This window comes from Astyanax mexicanus, chromosome 7, assembly GCF_023375975.1.
Source record: "Astyanax mexicanus isolate ESR-SI-001 chromosome 7, AstMex3_surface, whole genome shotgun sequence".
NCBI classification, from domain to species: Eukaryota; Metazoa; Chordata; class Actinopteri; order Characiformes; family Acestrorhamphidae; genus Astyanax; species Astyanax mexicanus.
The window spans coordinates 9,799,897-9,819,626 of record NC_064414.1 but is presented as its reverse complement, the minus strand read 5'-3'; the positions used below and the strand labels follow the sequence as shown (position 1 = coordinate 9,819,626).

The 19,730-nt window shown below is 44.1% G+C and overlaps 1 protein-coding gene across 3 annotated transcripts in view; it reads left to right on the top strand.

Annotated features, from left to right (window-relative positions):
• Positions 1-307: 307 nt before the first annotated feature.
• pcnx4 (pecanex 4) overlaps positions 308-19,730 on the top strand; it is a 37,437-nt gene continuing 18,014 nt past the window's right edge. Inside the window, exons 1-9 of one of the 3 annotated variants that reach the window (XM_015605417.3) lie at positions 308-370; positions 2,259-3,062; positions 4,244-4,426; positions 5,218-5,480; positions 7,544-7,801; positions 8,215-8,315; positions 8,417-8,539; positions 9,460-9,820; positions 9,961-10,064. In XM_015605417.3, coding sequence (XP_015460903.3) covers positions 2,347-3,062; positions 4,244-4,426; positions 5,218-5,480; positions 7,544-7,801; positions 8,215-8,315; positions 8,417-8,539; positions 9,460-9,820; positions 9,961-10,064 — 2,109 coding nt within the window. In that variant the 5' untranslated portion in view covers positions 308-370; positions 2,259-2,346. Of the gene's footprint in view, positions 424-2,258; positions 3,063-4,243; positions 4,427-5,217; positions 5,481-7,543; positions 7,802-8,214; positions 8,316-8,416; positions 8,540-9,459; positions 9,821-9,960; positions 10,065-19,730 lie in introns of all 3 variants that reach the window. The other 2 variants (XM_022685056.2, XM_007247554.4) reach the window with 2 other exon arrangements.

The window sequence follows — 19,730 nt, the reverse complement described above, 5'->3', positions numbered from 1 at the left end:
CTGACGTCTAACGTTTATATTAACTTCTGAGAAAAATCCCTATGAAACGTAAAGTTACATTCTTTTTCATAAAAGGACACCATCATAAGAAGTGCTTTCAGTAGAAACAATTAAAAGTGCGTGTCCCTTTTGTTTTTATGTCTTTAATATTAATCTACAATTTAGAATAAATAAAATAAAAAAAATAATTTACTGGTACAGTATGAGTTTAAGAATTAGTGCGTTTTATGACTGTAAATTTAGTACACCGCTGAGGTAAAAACTCAAATCCAGAACTGGGGCTCGATGCTGCAGTGCGCTCCTGTGGCCGCGGGCGGCGCCATTCTATGGAGCTCAATGGGAAACAGCAGCAATGGGCGCCTCAGCGAAGGTGAAGATAAACATGAAAACACCTCACAGACTTCAGACTCCTCACAGCGAGAGGTCAGTCCGAATTCAGGGCTGATATTAGCGGGGAATTAGTGCGGGTTATTAATATAAAACACCCGGCAGCGGCGCCGGGCGGCCTGAGGTCTATAATAAGAGGCTGGCTGGCTGCTTAGCATCAGTGCTGGGCTAGCTGTGCTGTGTGTTTATTATTATGGGCTCTAGTTCTCTCAGTTCTAGGGTTTGATTATCAGATAAAGCTGAATAAAACTGCTGTCCGGTATATTTATTATGTCTCTTAAATCTGCGCAGTTCAATCTGCTCAGGCTGGTCTTCAATTAATGCAGTTAGTTTCTCTACAGCAGCTCTCCTTTTGTTGTGTTAGCCTCAATGCTAGCAGCGCCTTGTAGCACCTGCTAAAATAACCTAGCGCTGGATTACCGTTAGCCGCTTTAGCTAACCTGGTTATTCAGACCCACAGTACAGTGCTGCTCACTACAGCTCACTAATAACTGAGCTCTGAACACTCCAGCATTTAACTATATAACCCTCCTAACTTAACATACTGAACTCCACAGCCTGCTGGGGCTCAGCTCTCTGCTCTGGGGCTGTTCTCTGTTTGTGTGGTTCTGCAGCAGCAGCAGGGCTTCCCCACTGTAAACACAGAGCAGCAGATCACTGTTTATCAGTTACAGTCTGTGATTTACTCACGAGTTTAATCTGATCTCAGATCACAGTGATTTCAGACCACAGTCTGTTCAGATCACAGTAAATTCAGATTACCGGCAATTCAAATCATAGTGAATTCAGATAATAGTCAATTTAAAACAGTCAGTTCAGATCACAGTAAATTCATATCACAGTCCCCTGCTGAGATTTCATACCTAGCTGTTTTCACAGAGACCCCAAAGTATCAACATAATGTTCAATTATATTCAGTCCTTCCCTCAGTTTAAAGAAGAATCTTAAATTAAACCAATGGAATGATTTATTAATTTGATAAAACAATATGTTAAATCGAGGGAAAGATTTATTAAATCGATGACATACTGTTAAGTAGATATAATGATTTTTAAATAGATGGAATATTGATTAAATAGGGGGAAATATTTATATAGAAGGAAAGATTCATTAAATACAAGAAAGATGTAGAAGAGATGTATTAAATAGATTAAATCTGTGGACTGTCAAATGCAGTATTTCTCAAGTTTTAAAAAATAAAAAATTTAGAGCTAATTGACAGATTTTCAGTGCAGTAACTGTAAATAGATAAAGAGATAAATTCATGATTTTTTTTTTATTTTTTTTATACCTCACCTGCTCTAGTCCAGTCACTTTAACATAACATAAGTTCCCATAGAAACGTAAATAATGAGTAATGACCAATGAAACACGAATATAAAACTTAGAGTTAAATCACCCATATTAACGTATATCTAAAGTGCAATCACATATGTGTTTTTGTGTAATTATTGTGTGTATTGTGTATACCGTGCATACTATTTAAGTTAAGTGTAAATTTCTAGGTTATTAAGTAAACAATAATTAACTAAGTAATTAAGTAAGCCCCAGCATTAAGTTGCAGTTTTTATTTTCATTATATATATATTTTTTTGCATGGTTTGCAACTTTATGCACCTAACACTAACATTGTAAGCCTTTTGGAAACATTGGTGCTGTATTTTGGAATGCTGCAGTGAGTGGAGGTGGGCTATTGGACAAAAGTTTGCATTTGTTATCATGTTTCACTACACCCCAAGTCTATTACACACCAGATTCCTCTTTAATTAATAGTTGATTGCGTCGATTGATTGTTGCAGCTTTAGATACCAAACATCTTAATTAAATGACTGTATCGTTGTCCACAAAATAATAATGTTCATTTAACTCAGATCAGCAGGAAGGTGCTGAAGATGGTGGCAGGTATTCCAGGAGGGCTGGGGAGATGACCGTGCCTTATCCCGCTGCGCTGCGAACATCATGGGCCCTGACGTCCCCCTGCTCAATGACTACAAGCAGGAGTTTTTCTGGAAGCGCTTCCCTCAGACTGTGCTGGGGGGGCCGAGGCTTAAGCTGGGCTACTGCGCCCCCCCATATGTCTACATGCATCAGCTGGTGCTGTTCCTGACACCATGGCTGCTGGGGGGTGTGGGCACCCTGCTGTACCAGCTGAGAATGATGGACGACACTCATGCGGGCATCTTGTCCGGGGCACTTATGCTGGGGGCTGGCGCCACCCTGCAGACCTTGGCCCAGTGCGTGGCACGAAGGACGGGGACGGTCCAGAGGCTTCCAGCTGCCAGGATGTTTGTAGACAATATCCTGGCAGACGAGGAGGAGGTGGAGTTCACCCACTGTGTGGCTCCAGAGACTGTGCGCTTCGTGGTTCCGGGGAAAAGGTTCATGGTGAACGTGGTTCTGCACACGGTACTCGCTGGCGTGCTTTGCGGGTTTGGTACGTGGTACCTGCTGCCTGATAGGCTGAGTGCAGTATATGGAGACTCAGGTGTGGGTCTGGGCGCAGTGGTGCCTGTGTTTGTGCTGAGCTGGGTGACGCTGTGCATTGGGGAGTATTCTCTTATTGTCAACACGGCGACAGAGACGGCCACCTTCCAGCCTCAGGACACCTACGAGATCACACCCCTCACAAGACCACTGTATATCCTTGCCTTCATCGCTGTGGACGTGGCATTGAGGTATACACACACACACACACACTACAGAGCCTAACACAGTCAGAGTATTGTCAACTGTTTGGGTTGAATTTCTATATTGTGGAACATTTTTATAAAGTGCATTGTGGCACGAACAAAGGATATATATGGAGTTGCTGACACCATTTAGGCTGGAAAAGGCTACAAAAAAGGTTACAAAATCATCCATATAACTTCTAAGCAGCTGAAGGTCTTTCTCACATTTGGAAGTGTTTGTGAATCCACCTTCAGCAGAATAATGAACAGCAATTTTATGCATGGCAGGGTTGCAAGGAGAAAAGATCTCTTAAAAGATCATTGCTGTTTGATAAAGATCAGATGAACAAGCCAAAACAGAGCTTTTTGGTTTAAATAAGAAGCATTATGTTTTGAGAAAGAAAAACACAGCATGTCAGCATAAAAACCTTATCCCATCTGTGAAATATGGGGGTGGTTATGTCATAGTTTAGGTCTGTTTTGCTGCATCTGGACCAGGGTGGCTTGCCATTCGTGATGGAACATTCAAGTCTGAATTACAACAGAAAATTCTTAAGGAAAATGTGGCTGTGAGCTGAGTCCTGGGAGAATATGGGCCATACAGCAAGACAATGACCCTAGGCCTGTTCTGCTAAAGAATGATTAAAGAATGGGAACCAAGTCTAAATCCTTACTTTATTCCAATACAGATTTTGCAGCTGAGTTAAAGCAACAGTTCATGGGATGAAACCCACCAACTAAATTTTCTCCAAGCCGATGTGCAGCACTAATCTGCCGTTACCGAAAAGAACAGTAGGGTTTGCATAAATGTTCCACTCACAGATTTGTAATATTGGATCATTCTTCTCAATAAATAAATGACCAAGTTGAATATTGTTGTCTACTTTCATGTGTTTTATGTAGACAAGTGTTCACAAAGTGTCAAGCAACACAGTGTCTACAGGCATAGGCAAAAGTTTTGTTCTTAGAGTTCTTATGTTAATAAGTAAGCAAGTCCTCTGCAATAAATAACAATACATGGAATTCTGAAATGTGCCACAATCTTATTTATTCGCAATCTATAATAAAAGCTTGCAAGTAAACTGCATTTATGTATCAAAATACATATGTAATGGACCATGGGTGCAAATATTAACCTCTACTTATCTATTCAGAATAAACACCCAGTCTTTCTCTCCTCTGTGCAGGTGTGGTGGAGGGGGTGTGGCCGAGCTACAGGTGGCTAGCCAGGTACTACATGTGCTGTTTGTGGCCCTGCCAGTGCTGTGGGCTCTGGGCATGCTCTCTCCTGTGGATGCACTGCTGCTGTGGGCCATGGAGCAGATCCTGGTGCACGGACTTGGGGGGTCACCCATGGCCACCAACCACAGGTACACATCCACACTAGTATTTTATTATTATTTTTTTTTTACATTTCAGAAGAAGTAGTAGCTATGTTTCCATATACATGTGTTTTCTAATGCAGGTGTGTGATTTGTTTACAAAGTGGGAGATAAATGATCAGTGAGGGTGAATTACAGGACACTAAATACACTATAAACATGTCATTTTATACATAATTAAGTAATCAGTTTCAATAAATAAGTCAATATCACATTGCAAACTCACTAAGAAATGTAATAGGAATACCTGTAAAGCTGAGGATTGGAAAATATCAGCTAAGAACAGAAAGCTGAGGCTGCAGTGAGCACAGGAACAGTAGCTGGACAGTTCAAGCCTGGAGAAACGTAACCTGGTCTCATGAATCTTAAGCTCTGCTGAGACTCGGGATAAGAATTAGGCCCTGACATTTAAAAAGAGGCACTGAGAATTGCACATGTTTATTAAAAACACGGTTTATACACACAGTACCTTCAGGTAGTTCTCAATTGAAATTCATGATTTTGTTAACTGTTCCCCTCTTACCTATACATTTGTGATTGTTAGCCAACTTATCGTGACTTAATTTCAAGATGGCGTCACCCAAAGGTACTGTGGTACTACCTAAAGGTCCTGTATGTAAAAACAGTGTTTTTAAAAGGTCAGGGTCCTTTGAATTCTACCAATGAAGTTTGGAACTATTTTGAGCTTGTTAATGGTGTAAAAATAGCCATTTGTTTGCATAGGCAATGCTATGCCCTGAGTGAGTAATATTTGTGTTTATGTATTTGTTTACCTTTAGGCTGGTGGTGATGTTCCTGTCGTCTGTGTGCGTCGCTGTCTCCACGTTCTTCATCCCCTCCTCCCTCGCTGTGGTTCTCTTCACCGTCGCAATGGGTTACATCCTCAGTCAGGACCTCACCCAGGTCACAGCGCTTTTTCGAGGCAAAAAACATGACCCACCAACACTCAGTCTGGGCTGGTTCAGCCTCCCTCTGTCCGTGCTTCTCCTGGCTGGAGCCATGACTGAAGCTGGGCTGCTTCACCAGCTGTCTCCCAGCCCAGGTAAACATATTGATAAATATTTTAATTTTATTTATTCTGAACAGAAGTGGCAGCTGTTCCTTTTTGGTTATAGCATTGTTTGGCTCCTCACCAGCAGCAAGCAGAATAAAACAGGATAATAGGGTGCTTCTTATAGAATACTTATAGAGCAAATGTTAGGTCTAATATACTAAAATGGTAACACTACGTAACAAAATACAGGAATGTAACACACTCCTGCACCTAACAACTGGGGTTATACATAGGATTTAGCCAATTCCCTTCCCTTATCATCAGGTAAGTGAATGAAGTGTCATTACTGTTTATCTGAATTTAGCTCACAACACCCCCTGGAAGGCTTGAAGCCTGGAACAGTGAAGTCTGGCATCCTAGACTCACTTCCTTCCAAGCTCACTACACATAATTTTACAGAATTTAACTCAACCTCTGTGCTAACTGCATACACACCTAATACATTGCTTCTGAATTCATTTTTCAAAATGTATAAGGGATGATTTTATGTTAGTAGTAATATATGCAGTGCTGTGAAAAAAAAATGTGCCCTCACAGATTCCATTTGCTTTTGCCTTTTTGTCATACTTATTTATAAACACATTTTAATATCAGACAAAGATAACCTGAGTAAATACAAAAAGCTGTTTGTAAATGATAATTTAATTTATTAAGGGAAATAAACAGTCCAAACCAACCTGGCCCTATGTAAAAAAAAAAGTATGGCAACAACTACAATCAAGCATTTGCGATATCTGGCAGTGATTCTTTCACATCCCTGAGAAGGAATTTTGGCCCGGTCTCTTACTTATTATTAAATCATTAACACTGACTTCAGCTGAAGGAAGTGAGAGCTGCAGTTCTTCAAAGTCAAAGTCAAGTCAAAGTGGTTTTTATTGTCATTTCAGCTATATACAGAGTACACAGTGAAACGAAACAACGTTCCTCCAGGGACCATGGTGCACATAAACACAGTGTATACAGAACAATAGTGCAACAGTACAAAAGTGCAGACAGACACAATACAACACAATACAAACAAAGAATAATAAATAAGACAGTGTGCAAATTATGCAGTGTGCAAAAAGTGTGCAAAAAAGACCAGTGAGGTAGTAATTACCTCTATTACACAGTGTGCAATAGAGTCCAGTGAGGTAGTAGACCATCATCTTTAGAACAGGGGTATTTAATTAGAATTCAGTCCGGTCCAGTTGGAGAAAATTTCGTCAGTCCAAGGTCCGAAGATTTTTTGTACATTCCTCCCCTGTCTCTCTGTTGCGCTCAGCGTGTCTTTAGTTTCCGCCTGTTCTCGTTTTTCCGCTAGCTCTCAGGCTCCCTATCTCTTTATAAAGGCGGATTTTCCCAATTCACTAGCTGGGGCAGCGGTCTGTACAGCGTCTCGTTCAAACTCAGCACTGAACTACAACTCTACATATTCTTGCTGGTGGCATATAAACTGTTTGCTCTTTCAGGCGACACGCCCCAAAGTGGTGAGAGAAAGGCGGAGAAAGCTTTGGAAGCGATGCCGCGTCGCTGCAGTGTAAACAAGAAAATTCTGCGCTTTAAATGAACACTGTCAAAATTAAATCCTTCTCTGGAGTTTATCGGTTTGGGTCCGTATTGGACAATGTCTGGGTCCGGACCCGGACTGCGGTCCGCCTATTAGTGACCCCTGGTCTAGAATCTTTTTTGTGATGTGCTGGATGAGTTGTCCATGCCCTTTTGGAGTTATTTCTGGTAGGTCAGTCACCACTCCTGTGAAGGTTTACCAGTGTTCCATGTTTTCTCCATTTGTGAATATTAGGTCTCATTGTTGTCAGCTGGAGTCCAAAAGCATTTGAAATGGTTTTGTAACGGTTTCCAGACTGATAGATGTCACTTACCTTGTTTTTTTATCTGTTCTTGAATTTCTTCAGTTCAGAGCATAATGTGTTGTGTTTTCAAATATTTTAGCTGCTTCATGTTGTCAAACAGGTTCGATTTAAGTGATTCCTTGATTCAACAGGTCTGACAGTATTTAATTTCTAATATTATGTTAAAATGAGTTAAACAACCTTTTCTAATCATTGCAGGTAACCTCAGCCTTGCTTCAGTGGGGTTCTGGGGATCTTCAAGTGTAGCTCCTGGCCCCCAGGTTGTGGTGGGATGGATCCTCATCGCCCTGCTGCTGGTCACACGTGTGCTGAGAGAACTTCAGGGTGCTTGTGTTTTTTGGGGTCTGTTCTTGAACCCACTGTACCCCCGGCAGGTGAGCAGCGTCCAGACCTTCAAGAGGCGGACCCGGGGTTTGCGGGCTGCTGGACTCACCCGGAGAGTTCTGCTCAACTTCGGTGAGAAAATTCTAATACAAACTTGAGGTGGCTGTCATCTGTAGAGTGTGGGAATCATAGTGCTAAAGCAGAGTTTGTCCATTTGCTCTAAGTGTTAAGTGCGTTTATCGTTTATATCAGGCGAGACAGCTGCAGGAAAAATACCAGACAAAATGAGTAATGAATTAATGTATTTACTTTCTCAAAATGTGACTCTTTAATGTCAAACAAACAGTAAAATACAAACCTATATATACGTTTATATTGTACTAATAGTTTGACATCAGAAGGTTCGAAAGTACAGTAAAGATAGTGACCGTAGTTTCTTATTTTTCATTATGTATATTTCTTAAAGATAAATTGGGGAGAAAATAGTGTAAGAAAAAAACAGAATGCTGCTAACAATACTTATTTTGTTCCTTTTTTTTTTCCAGTGAGTCCGTTAGCCATGATTGCGTTTCTGGCCATGGATACGTCCTTGCACAAGCTACACACTGCATCATTGGCTATTGGCTTCACACGAGCCTTCAGATCGGTATGGAGCAATGTACACTCTCTAGACATCTGATGCATTTGACTTTGAAGGAAGATATATGTCTATGAGCTCATAACTGTTTTCTTATTATCATGTCACAGGTGTGGCAGAACAGTGAGGATGCCCTGCTGCAGATGGTGGTGGTGGTGATCGTGAAGCTGGCAGATGGAGATGGTACCGCACACCAGTGGCATGAGCTGGGCACTGGAGTACAGCTTATAGTGGTGAGTTTGGATCTGTCAAAAATAAAAAAAGCTTTACATATTTTACTGGCCTTTTGCAGATCCTGCTCTCTGTAGGCATTAAATCAAGGATCTCAAACTACCAGCCTGCAAAATTCATCTGACCCATGATGCAGCTTTTTACAGTCCTTCAGATGTTTAAAAATTAGACTGAAATCTGTCCTGCAAATTGATTTTATCATTTATCATTCATTTTTTTTGTCTTCATTTTTATGTGTTAGTTTAAGTCAGAATATTAGTTTCTAGTTCTCACACAATCACTAAAGCTGCATTAACACTGCTTTGTCGCGTCAACACATATAAATGCTCCCCCCTCCAACTGGTCGCATGTGGGCGTTACAAAGGCATTTCCTGTATCATCCAATTAAATTGTTTTAATAAATGAGAAATGGTTAAATACAAGCTTTATTTCCTATAAACTAATAAAAAAATATATATTTATAAAATATAAATATGAGAAAAAGGTGTAAATGAGAAAAGGTGACTAAAATGCACAAAAAAACATTTTATACATAGTGGACTGTTTGTAGTGGGGAACATTTTACATAGATAATTACTTAGAAAAAAAAAAACTTTATTAAACAACTTTCACAGCTCTGGTCACCCCTGCACTGTACTGCCTAGATAGTTTAGTTTTACCAGGTAGTTTGAGCTTGAGATTCCTGTATTAAAGAAACAGATCTGCAAAAAATCTTCTAAGCATGATTTGGTCATTGACCCCAGATTCAGTTTATCAGCCAAGTTTGGAATCTGATGTTATTTTATTTGTTTACCAAGGAATATGATAATAAACACTGGACTTATCCAGTCATCTTATGTGCCCTGTCCACCCCCTTCCTCTGTCTCTCTCTCTTGCTCTCTCACTCTGTGTCTCTCTCTCTCTCTCTCTCTCTCTCTCTCAGGTGTCTCTGATTTCTGACCGTCTCTCTCAGTTCTTGGCGAAGATGAAGTTTGCGCTGACTGTCCTCATCACATCATGGACAGAGACCAAGCAGCGCCGTCAGTCTGCGGGGGCTCTGTTGGCGCTGAACGGGGCACTGTGCCCGCTGCTGCTGGCCGTGGTGCTCCTTTCCGCCTTGCTGGCTGCCCCCCTGCTGCCACTCTTTACTCTGCCCGTATTTTTGGTGGGTTTTCCTCGGCCGCAGCGCTCGTGGCCTGAAACGCCTGGAACGTCGTGCCCATGCCCTGATTCTGTCTACTACCAGCAGCTCAGTGCCAGGCTAGCATCGGCGCTGAAACACGCACTCGCTAACGGAGTACTGGGTGAGAGGGGCTCACACACTCAAACTAATTTAACAAGTAGATCAGCAGTTTTTACTACAGTACTAAAATCACCAGGGATGCTGTGATTTGTTAGCATTATCAGTTTCACCAACACTAAGAAAAACTTTTTTCTTTTCCAGGTTCTGCTGGACCTGGTTCTCATTTCCTTGGCCGGTTCCAGGACAGAGTGGCCTGGATCACTGTTCTGGAGAGAGGTTATGGCTACTGCACAGTTAACATTAAGGTACTAGTCGCAAATTGGGTGGAGAATTACTATAATAATCAGTGTTGGCTAGGGCTGGACGATATATTAGTTCAGCATCATATGTGCATGCCTAGTAGTCACAACACAGGAAGTGTAATGTCACTTAAGGCCAATTTAATCAAATAATACAACCGTTTTTCTTTTATCAATATCTATCTATTTAGTTTACTCCAATTATAGATGTGACAAGTCCATAATTCATCTCAGGACATCTTGGATAAATTAGTGCATTTGCATCCACTTCATAATCTATTTACTGTGGAACGTTGGAGTTTTTCAGTCATCTGATTGTTGTGTTTACATGAACCCTGATAATCAAAGATGGTAATGAGAAAACTGTATTTTTACTTTTTACTTTTTAACTAAGTTTACATGAGTTTTGGATTTTTGCAACCAATCAATAAACGTGCAGAACAAGACATGACATAAACATCATGTAAAACCCAAACTTATAAATATTGTACATGAACCGAGAAATATGATTACTGAGCTAAAATTTGTCTCTCTTTATCAGATTTCTTAATCTGATTTAAGAAATCAGGGTATGTTGTCTGCATGACTGCTTAAATAATCAAGTAACTGCCATAAACTGCCATTTACTTAATCTTAATCATAATGTAATTTTGTTTTTTATAGGAAAAAACACTATTGCAGTGTCAGTTTTTCCAATATCAAGCAGCCCTTGTGTAGACAATGAAAATTGGTGGATCATAAACATGGAAATAGAATTAACCCTGTTGTAGCCATAAAAACAGGTGTAGACAGGTGTTTTTTAGACTTGGGTGGTGAAATAACTAAAGAACTGGCTGTAAACCTGATTGGTGAAATCAGGGAAAACAAGTGAGACATAATCTTAGAAACGGTGTCTTTATTTTTGACAGATTTCCCCACAAACTGTAAATCAAACTTAATATTGGGTGAGATGTTCAGAATCTAGATTTGTGGGTGCTGTTCATTTCGAGAGGGGTGTGTCACAAAGCAGCTTCACAGAGACCTAAGATCAGACCCCCTAGTGAGCAAACCATGGGCAACACTGTCAGGAAAACTCCCTGAGAGTTAGAGTAAGAAAGCTCGAGGGGATCAAAGTCTCAGAAGGAGAATCCGTTCTCCTCTGGTCGACACTAGATAGTAAAACAAACAACATTCCCAGGCTGTAATAATAATTATGAATTTATTTTAAATCTGGACTTTGACTTTGTTACTCTAGAGCAGGGGTGTCCAAACTACAGTTTTCTTTTTTGGAATGGCTCGGAAGGTATTTTAGAAATAAAATGAAAGTTGGCCCACTATTAAGCAGGTTTTTATAATGTGAGATTCAAAGTTTGAACGATAGGTGTCGCTATGACAAAAAACAAATTTAAAACGCTTCTCATCTACTTTCCTTTCTTTATTATCCCTACATTAATGTTCCTGAGCTTTTGGGAATGTATGGCAGGTCCAAAGAAATGGGAAATAGAAAACAAATGCAGAAAATTTTAGGCACGTTGGGAAAATGACTATTTTTTCAGAGTTCAGAAGGAAGTGTGTATGTTTAATATGTAAGAAATCAGTTGCCGTAATGAAGGAGTATAATATTAAGAGACATTATAAAATGAAACATCAATTTGAAAAAGCTTTGTTTACACAACACTGTCAAAGATAGACAAAGATAACTCAACTAAAACTAGAAAAGGCAAAGTTCGTGAACGAACTTTAAGTTGGCTTGGAAAAGTACGCTAATAACGTTGAAAAGTTAAAATGGTTGCTAAGTGGTTGCTAGGTAGTTGTGATCATTACTAAAGTGGTTGCTAAGCGTTTGCTAGGCAGTTGCTAACGTTTTCCAGGTGGTTGCTTAGGTGTTGCTAAGCAGTTGCTAGGCAGTTGCTAACGTATTCCACACGGTTGCTAAGCAGTTGCTAACGTTTTCCAAGTGGTGGCTAAAGTATAGCTAACTGGTTGCTAGGCAGTTGCTATCATTTCTAAAGTGGTTGCTAAGCAGTTGCTAGGCAGTTGCTAACATATTCCACATGGTTGCCAAGTGGTTGCTAGGCAGTTGCTAACATTTTCCAGGTGGCTGATAAGATGTTGTTAAGTGGTTGCTAGGCAGTTGCTATAATTTCTAAAGTGGTTGCTAGGCAGTTGCTATAATTTCTAAAGTGGTTGCTAGGCAGTTGCTAACGTTTTCCTAGTGGTTGCTAAGGTGTTGCTAAGTGGTTGCTAGGCAGTTGCTATCATTACTAAAGTGGTTGCTAAGTGGTTGCTAGGCAGTTGCTAACGTTTTCCTAGTGGTTGCTAAGGTGTTGCTAAGTGGTTGCTAGGCAGTTGCTATCGGTTCTAAAGTGGTTGCTAAGCAGTTGCTAGGCAGTTGCTAACATATTCCACATGGTTGCTAAGTGGTTGCTAGGCAGTTGCTAACATTTTCCAGGTGGTTGCTAAGATGTTGTTAAGTGGTTGCTAGGCAGTTGCTATAATGTCTAAAGTGGTTGCTAGGCAGTTTCTAACGTTTGCCTAGTGGTTGCTAAGGTGTTGCTAAGTGGTTGCTAGGCAGTTGCTAACGTTTTCCTAGTGGTTGCTAAGGTGTTGCTAAGTGGTTGCTAGGCAGTTGCTATCATTTCTAAAGTGGTTGCTAAGTGGTTGATAGGCAGTTGCTAACGTTTTCCAAGTGGTTGCTAAGGTGTAGCTAACTGGTTGCTAGGCAGTTGCTATAATTTCTAAAGTGGTTGCTAGGCAGTTGCTAACGTTTTCCTAGTGGTTGCTAAGGTGTTGCTAAGTGGTTGCTAGGCAGTTGCTATCATTACTAAAGTGGTTGCTAAGTGGTTGCTAGGCAGTTGCTAACGTTTTCCTAGTGGTTGCTAAGGTGTTGCTAAGTGGTTGCTAGGCAGTTGCTATCGGTTCTAAAGTGGTTGCTAAGCAGTTGCTAGGCAGTTGCTAACATATTCCACATGGTTGCTAAGTGGTTGCTAGGCAGTTGCTAACATTTTCCAGGTGGTTGCTAAGATGTTGTTAAGTGGTTGCTAGGCAGTTGCTATAATTTCTAAAGTGTTTGCTAGGCAGTTTCTAACGTTTCCCTAGTGGTTGCTAAGGTGTTGCTAAGTGGTTGCTAGGCAGTTGCTATCATTACTTATGTGGTTGCTAAGCAGTTGCTAACGTTTTCCTAGTGGTTGCTAAGGTGTTGCTAAGTGGTTGCTAGGCAGTTGCTATCATTACTAAAGTGGTTGCTAAGTGGTTGCAAGGCAGTTACTAACGTTTTCCTAGTGGTTGCTAAGGTGTTGCTAAGTGGTTGCTAGGCAGTTGCTAATGTTTTCCTAGTGGTTGCTAAGGTGTTGCTAAGTGGTTGCTAGGTAGTTGCTATCATTTCTAAAGTGGTTGCTAAGTGGTTGCTAGGCAGTTGCTAACGTTTTCCAAGTGGTTGCTAAGGTGTAGCTAACTGGTTGCTAGGCAGTTGCTATCATTTCTAAAGTGGTTGCTAAGTGGTTGCTAGGCAGTTGCTAACGTTTTCCAAGTGGTTGCTAAGGTGTAGCTAACTGGTTGCTAGGCAGTTGCTATCATTTTTAAAGTAGTTGCTAGGCAGTTGCCAACACATTCCACATAGTTGCTAAGTGGTTGCTAGACAGTTTGCTATCATTTCTAAAGTGGTTGCTAAGCGGTTGCTAGGCAGTTGCTAACCTTTTCCAGGTGGTTGCTAAGGTGTAGCTAACTGGTTGCTAGCCAGTTGCTAACGTATTCCACATGGTTGCTAAGTAGTTGCCAAGTGGTTGCTAGGCAGTTGCTAACGTTTTCCAGGTGGTTGCTAAGGTGTTGCTAACTGGTTGCTAGGCAGTTGCCATCATTTCTAAAGTGGTTGCTAAATGGTTGCTAGGCAGTTGCTAACATTTTCCAGGTGGTTGCTAAGGTGTAGCTAACTGGTTGCTAGGCAGCTGCTATTATTTTTAAAGTAGTTGCTAGGCAGTTGCTAACGTATTCCACATGGTTGCTAAGTGGTTGCTAGACAGTTGCTATCATTTCTAAAGTGGTTGCTAAGTGGTTGCTAGGCAGTTGCTAACGTTTTCCGGGTGGTTGCTAAGGCAGTTGCTAAGGCAGCAGCTAACTGGTTGCTAGGCAGTTGCTATCAATTTAAAGTAGTTGCTAGGCAGTTGCCAACATATTCCACATGGTTGCTAAGTGGTTGCTAGACAGTTGCTGTCATTTCTAAAGTGGTTGCTAAGCAGTTGCTAGGCAGTTGCTAACGTTTTCCAGGTGGTTGCTAACTGGTTGCTAGGCAGTTGCTAATTTATTCCACATGGTTGCTACGTGGTTGCTAGGCAGTTTCTAATATTTTCCAGGTGGTTGCTAAGGTGTTGCAAGGCAGTTGCCATAATTTCTAAAGTGGTTGCTAAGTGGTTGCTAGGCAGTTGCTAAAGTTTTCCAGGTGGTTGCTAAGGTGGTTGCTAAGCAGTTAATAGGTGGTTGCAAAGCCCTGGCTTAGGGTGCCGGGGTGTCCAAACTTTTGACTGATAGCTGCTCCATACAGCAGCTCCTCCATACACTCACAGTACTGGAGGAGCAGGGGAGAGAAGGGGTTCCGTGCGCAGAGCTGCTTGTGTGCGAGATGGAACTCTGGGCCCCCCATTCATTTCTATGGGGCAACTTCGTACGACATTTGTACGAAATCCGTACGACATATCGTTTCGTAAAGCATATTTTCGGAAAGAACTCACTAAGTTCTATAGACCATCCGAATTTCGTCTTCGTATCTCAAAAATTGTGACGCTCACAGCCATTCAAAATTCTTCTAGTTCATTGTCTATGGAAAAAAGGGCGTACGTTTACGAAGTTTTTACGAAAATCGTACGATGTATCGCTCCAAAAAGCACAAGCACACCCCGCGGCTATAAGTTCTACCATCGTGTGAAGTTTCGTGGTTCTAGCTCGAAAGCTCTAGGAGGAGTAGTTGTTTATAAAACGTGGCGAGAATAATAATAACTAGAAAAGGCAAAGTTCGTGAACGAACTTTAAGTTGGCTTGTCAAATAGTTACTAAGTTGTGTAGTGTGTGTGTGGTGTGGAGTGTGTGGGGTGTGGAGTGGGTTGTGGAGTGTGTTTGGTGTGGTGTGTTTGGAATGTGGTGTGGAGTGTGGTGTATGTGTGGTGGAGTGTGGGGTGAGTTGTGTGTATCAGGTGTGGAGTGTGTGTGGTGTGGTGTGTAGAGAGTGTGGTGTGGTGTGTGGAGTATGTGTGGTGTGGAGTGTGTGTGGTGTGGTGTATGTGTGGTGGAGTGTGGGGTTTGTGTCAGGTGCGGAGTGTGTGTGGTGTGGGGTATGTGTGGTGTGAAGTGTGTGTGGGGTGGAGTGTGTATGGTGTGGGGTATGTGAGCTGTGGAGTGTGTGCGTGGTATGGAGAGTGTGGGGTTTGTGTGGTGTGTGGTGTGAAGTGTGTGTGGTATGTGTGGGGGTGGAGTGTGTATGGTGTGGGGTATGTGAGCTGTGGATTGTGTGTGTGGTATGGAGAGTGTGGGGTATGTGTGGTGTGGGGTGTGAAGTGTGTGGTATGTTTGGGGTGGAGTGTGCGTGGTGTGAGGTATGTGAGCTGTGGAGTGTGTGTGTGGTATGGAGTGTGTGGGGTGTGGGGTATGTGTGGTGTGAAGTGTGTGTGGTGTGGGGTATATGAGCTATCGAGTGTGTGTTTGTGGTTTAAAGTGTGTGTGGTGTGGGGTATGCGTGGTGTGGAGTGTGTGGTGTTGTGTGAATTGTGTGTGGTATGTGTGGGGTGGAGTGTGTGTGGTGTGGGGTATGTGAGCTGTGGAGTGTGTGTGGTTTAAAGTGTGTGTGGTGTGGGGTTTGTGTGGTGTGGATTGTGTGTGGTGTGGGGTATGTGTAGTTTGAAGTATGTGTGGTGTGTGGGGTGGAGTGTGTTTGGTGTGGGGTATGTGTGGTGTGGAATGTGTGTAGGGTGTGGTGTGGAGTGTGTGTAGTGTGGGGTGTAGACTGTGTGTGGTGTGGGGTGTGTGTGGTGTGTAGTGTGTGTGGGGTGGAGTGTGTTTGGTGTGGGGTATGTGTGGTGTGGAATGTGTGTAGGGTGTGGTGTGGAGTGTGTGTAGTGTGGGGTGTAGACTGTGTGTGGTGTGGGGTGTGTGTGGTGTGGAGTGTGTTTGGTGTGGGGTATGTGTGGTGTGGAGTGTGTGGGGTGGAGTGTGTTTGGTGTGGGGTATGTGTGGTGTGGAGTGTGTGTAGGGTGTGGTGTGGAGTGTGTGTAGTGTGGGGTGTAGACTGTGTGTGGTGTGGGGTGTGTGTGGTGTGGACTGTGGAGTTTGTGTGGTGTGGAGTATGTGTGGTGTGGAGTGAGTGTGGGGAGTGGACTGTGTGTCGTGTGGTGAGTGAGTGGAGTGTGTGGTGTGGGGTGTGAATTGTGTGGTGTGGGGTATGTGTGATGTGGAGTGTGTGTGGTGTGGGGTATGTGTGGTTTGAAGTGTGTGTGGTGTGGGGTATGTGTGGTATGGAGTGTGTGGTGTTGTGTGAATTGTGTGTGGTGTGGGGTTTGTGTGGTGTGGATTGTGTGTGGTGTTGGGTATGTGTGGTTTGAAGTGTGTGTGGTGTGGGGTATGTGTAGTGTGTGGGGTGGAGTGTGTTTGGTGTGGGGTATGTGTGGTGTGGAATGTGTGTAGGGTGTGGTGTGGAGTGTGTGTAGTGTGGGGTGTAGACTGTGTGTGGTGTGGGGTGTGTGTGGTGTGTAGTGTGTGTGGGGTGGAGTGTGTTTGGTGTGGGGTATGTGTGGTGTGGAATGTGTGTAGGGTGTGGTGTGGAGTGTGTGTAGTGTGGGGTGTAGACTGTGTGTGGTGTGGGGTATGTGTGGTGTGTGGGGTGGAGTGTGTTTGGTGTGGGGTATGTGTGGTGTGGAATGTGTGTAGGGTGTGGTGTGGAGTGTGTGTAGTGTGGGGTATGTGTGGTGTGGAATGTGTGTAGGGTGTGGTGTGGAGTGTGTGTAGTGTGGGGTGTAGACTGTGTGTGGTGTGGGGTGTGTGTGTGTGGTGTGGACTGTGGAGTTTGTGTGGTGTGGAGTATGTGTGGTGTGGAGTGAGTGTGGGGAGTGGACTGTGTGTCGTGTGGTGAGTGAGTGGAGTGTGTGTGGTGTGGGGTGTGAAGTGTGTGGTGTGGGGTATGTGTGATGTGGAGTGTGTGGTGTGGGGTATGTGTGGTTTGAAGTGTGTGTGGTGTGGGGTATGTGTGGTGTGGAGTGTGTGGTGTTGTGTGAATTGTGTGTGTGGTGTGGGGTTTGTGTGGTGTGGATTGTGTGTGGTGTGGGGTATGTGTGGTTTGAAGTGTGTGTGGTGTGGGGTATGTGTGGTGTGTGGGGTGGAGTGTGTTTGGTGTGGGGTATGTGTGGTGTGGAATGTGTGTAGGGTGTGGTGTGGAGTGTGAGTAGTGTGGGGTGTAGACTGTGTGTGGTGTGGGGTGTGTGTGGGGTGGAGTGTGTTTGGTGTGGGGTATGTGTGGTGTGGAATGTGTGTAGGGTGTGGTGTGGAGTGTGTGTAGTGTGGGGTGTAGACTGTGTGTGGTGTGGGGTGTGTGTGGTGTGTAGTGTGTGTGGGGTGGAGTGTGTTTGGTGTGGGGTATGTGTGGTGTGGAATGTGTGTAGGGTGTGGTGTGGAGTGTGTGTAGTGTGGGGTGTAGACTGTGTGTGGTGTGGGGTGTGTGTGGTGTGGAGTGTGTTTGGTGTGGGGTATGTGTGGTGTGGAGTGTGTGGGGTGGAGTGTGTTTGGTGTGGGGTATGTGTGGTGTGGAGTGTGTGTAGGGTGTGGTGTGGAGTGTGTGTAGTGTGGGGTGTAGACTGTGTGTGGTGTGGGGTGTGTGTGGTGTGGACTGTGGAGTTTGTGTGGTGTGGAGTATGTGTGGTGTGGAGTGAGTGTGGGGAGTGGACTGTGTGTCGTGTGGTGAGTGAGTGGAGTGTGTGGTGTGGGGTGTGAATTGTGTGGTGTGGGGTATGTGTGATGTGGAGTGTGTGTGGTGTGGGGTATGTGTGGTTTGAAGTGTGTGTGGTGTGGGGTATGTGTGGTATGGAGTGTGTGGTGTTGTGTGAATTGTGTGTGGTGTGGGGTTTGTGTGGTGTGGATTGTGTGTGGTGTTGGGTATGTGTGGTTTGAAGTGTGTGTGGTGTGGGGTATGTGTAGTGTGTGGGGTGGAGTGTGTTTGGTGTGGGGTATGTGTGGTGTGGAATGTGTGTAGGGTGTGGTGTGGAGTGTGTGTAGTGTGGGGTGTAGACTGTGTGTGGTGTGGGGTGTGTGTGGTGTGTAGTGTGTATGGGGTGGAGTGTGTTTGGTGTGGGGTATGTGTGGTGTGGAATGTGTGTAGGGTGTGGTGTGGAGTGTGTGTAGTGTGGGGTGTAGACTGTGTGTGGTGTGGGGTATGTGTGGTGTGTGGGGTGGAGTGTGTTTGGTGTGGGGTATGTGTGGTGTGGAATGTGTGTAGGGTGTGGTGTGGAGTGTGTGTAGTGTGGGGTATGTGTGGTGTGGAATGTGTGTAGGGTGTGGTGTGGAGTGTGTGTAGTGTGGGGTGTAGACTGTGTGTGGTGTGGGGTGTGTGTGTGTGGTGTGGACTGTGGAGTTTGTGTGGTGTGGAGTATGTGTGGTGTGGAGTGAGTGTGGGGAGTGGACTGTGTGTCGTGTGGTGAGTGAGTGGAGTGTGTGTGGTGTGGGGTGTGAAGTGTGTGGTGTGGGGTATGTGTGATGTGGAGTGTGTGGTGTGGGGTATGTGTGGTTTGAAGTGTGTGTGGTGTGGGGTATGTGTGGTGTGGAGTGTGTGGTGTTGTGTGAATTGTGTGTGTGGTGTGGGGTTTGTGTGGTGTGGATTGTGTGTGGTGTGGGGTATGTGTGGTTTGAAGTGTGTGTGGTGTGGGGTATGTGTGGTGTGTGGGGTGGAGTGTGTTTGGTGTGGGGTATGTGTGGTGTGGAATGTGTGTAGGGTGTGGTGTGGAGTGTGAGTAGTGTGGGGTGTAGACTGTGTGTGGTGTGGGGTGTGTGTGGTGTGGAGTGTGTTTGGTGTGGGGTATGTGTGGTGTGGAGTGTGTGGGGTGGAGTGTGTTTGGTGTGGGGTATGTGTGGTGTGGAATGTGTGTAGGGTGTGGTGTGGAGTGTGTGTAGTGTGGGGTGTAGACTGTGTGGGGTGTAGACTGTGTGTGGTGTGGGGTGTGGACTGTGGAGTTTGTGTGGTGTGGAGTATGTGTGGTGTGGAGTGAGTGTGGGGAGTGGACTGTGTGTCGTGTGGTGAGTGAGTGGAGTGTGTGTGGTGTGGGGTGTGAAGTGTGTGGTGTGGGGTATGTGTGATGTGGAGTGTGTGTGGTGTGGGGTATGTGTGGTTTGAAGTGTGTGTGGTGTGGGGTATGTGTGGTGTGGAGTGTGTGGTGTTGTGTGAATTGTGTGTGGTGTGGGGTTTGTGTGGTGTGGATTGTGTGTGGTGTGGGGTATGTGTGGTTTGAAGTGTGTGTGGTGTGGGGTATGTGTGGTGTGTGGGGTGGAGTGTGTTTGGTGTGGGGTATGTGTGGTGTGGAATGTGTGTAGGGTGTGGTGTGGAGTGTGTGTAGTGTGGGGTGTAGACTGTGTGTGGTGTGGGGTGTGTGTGGTGTGTAGTGTGTGTGGGGTGGAGTGTGTTTGGTTTGGGGTATGTGTGGTGTGGAATGTGTGTAGGGTGTGGTGTGG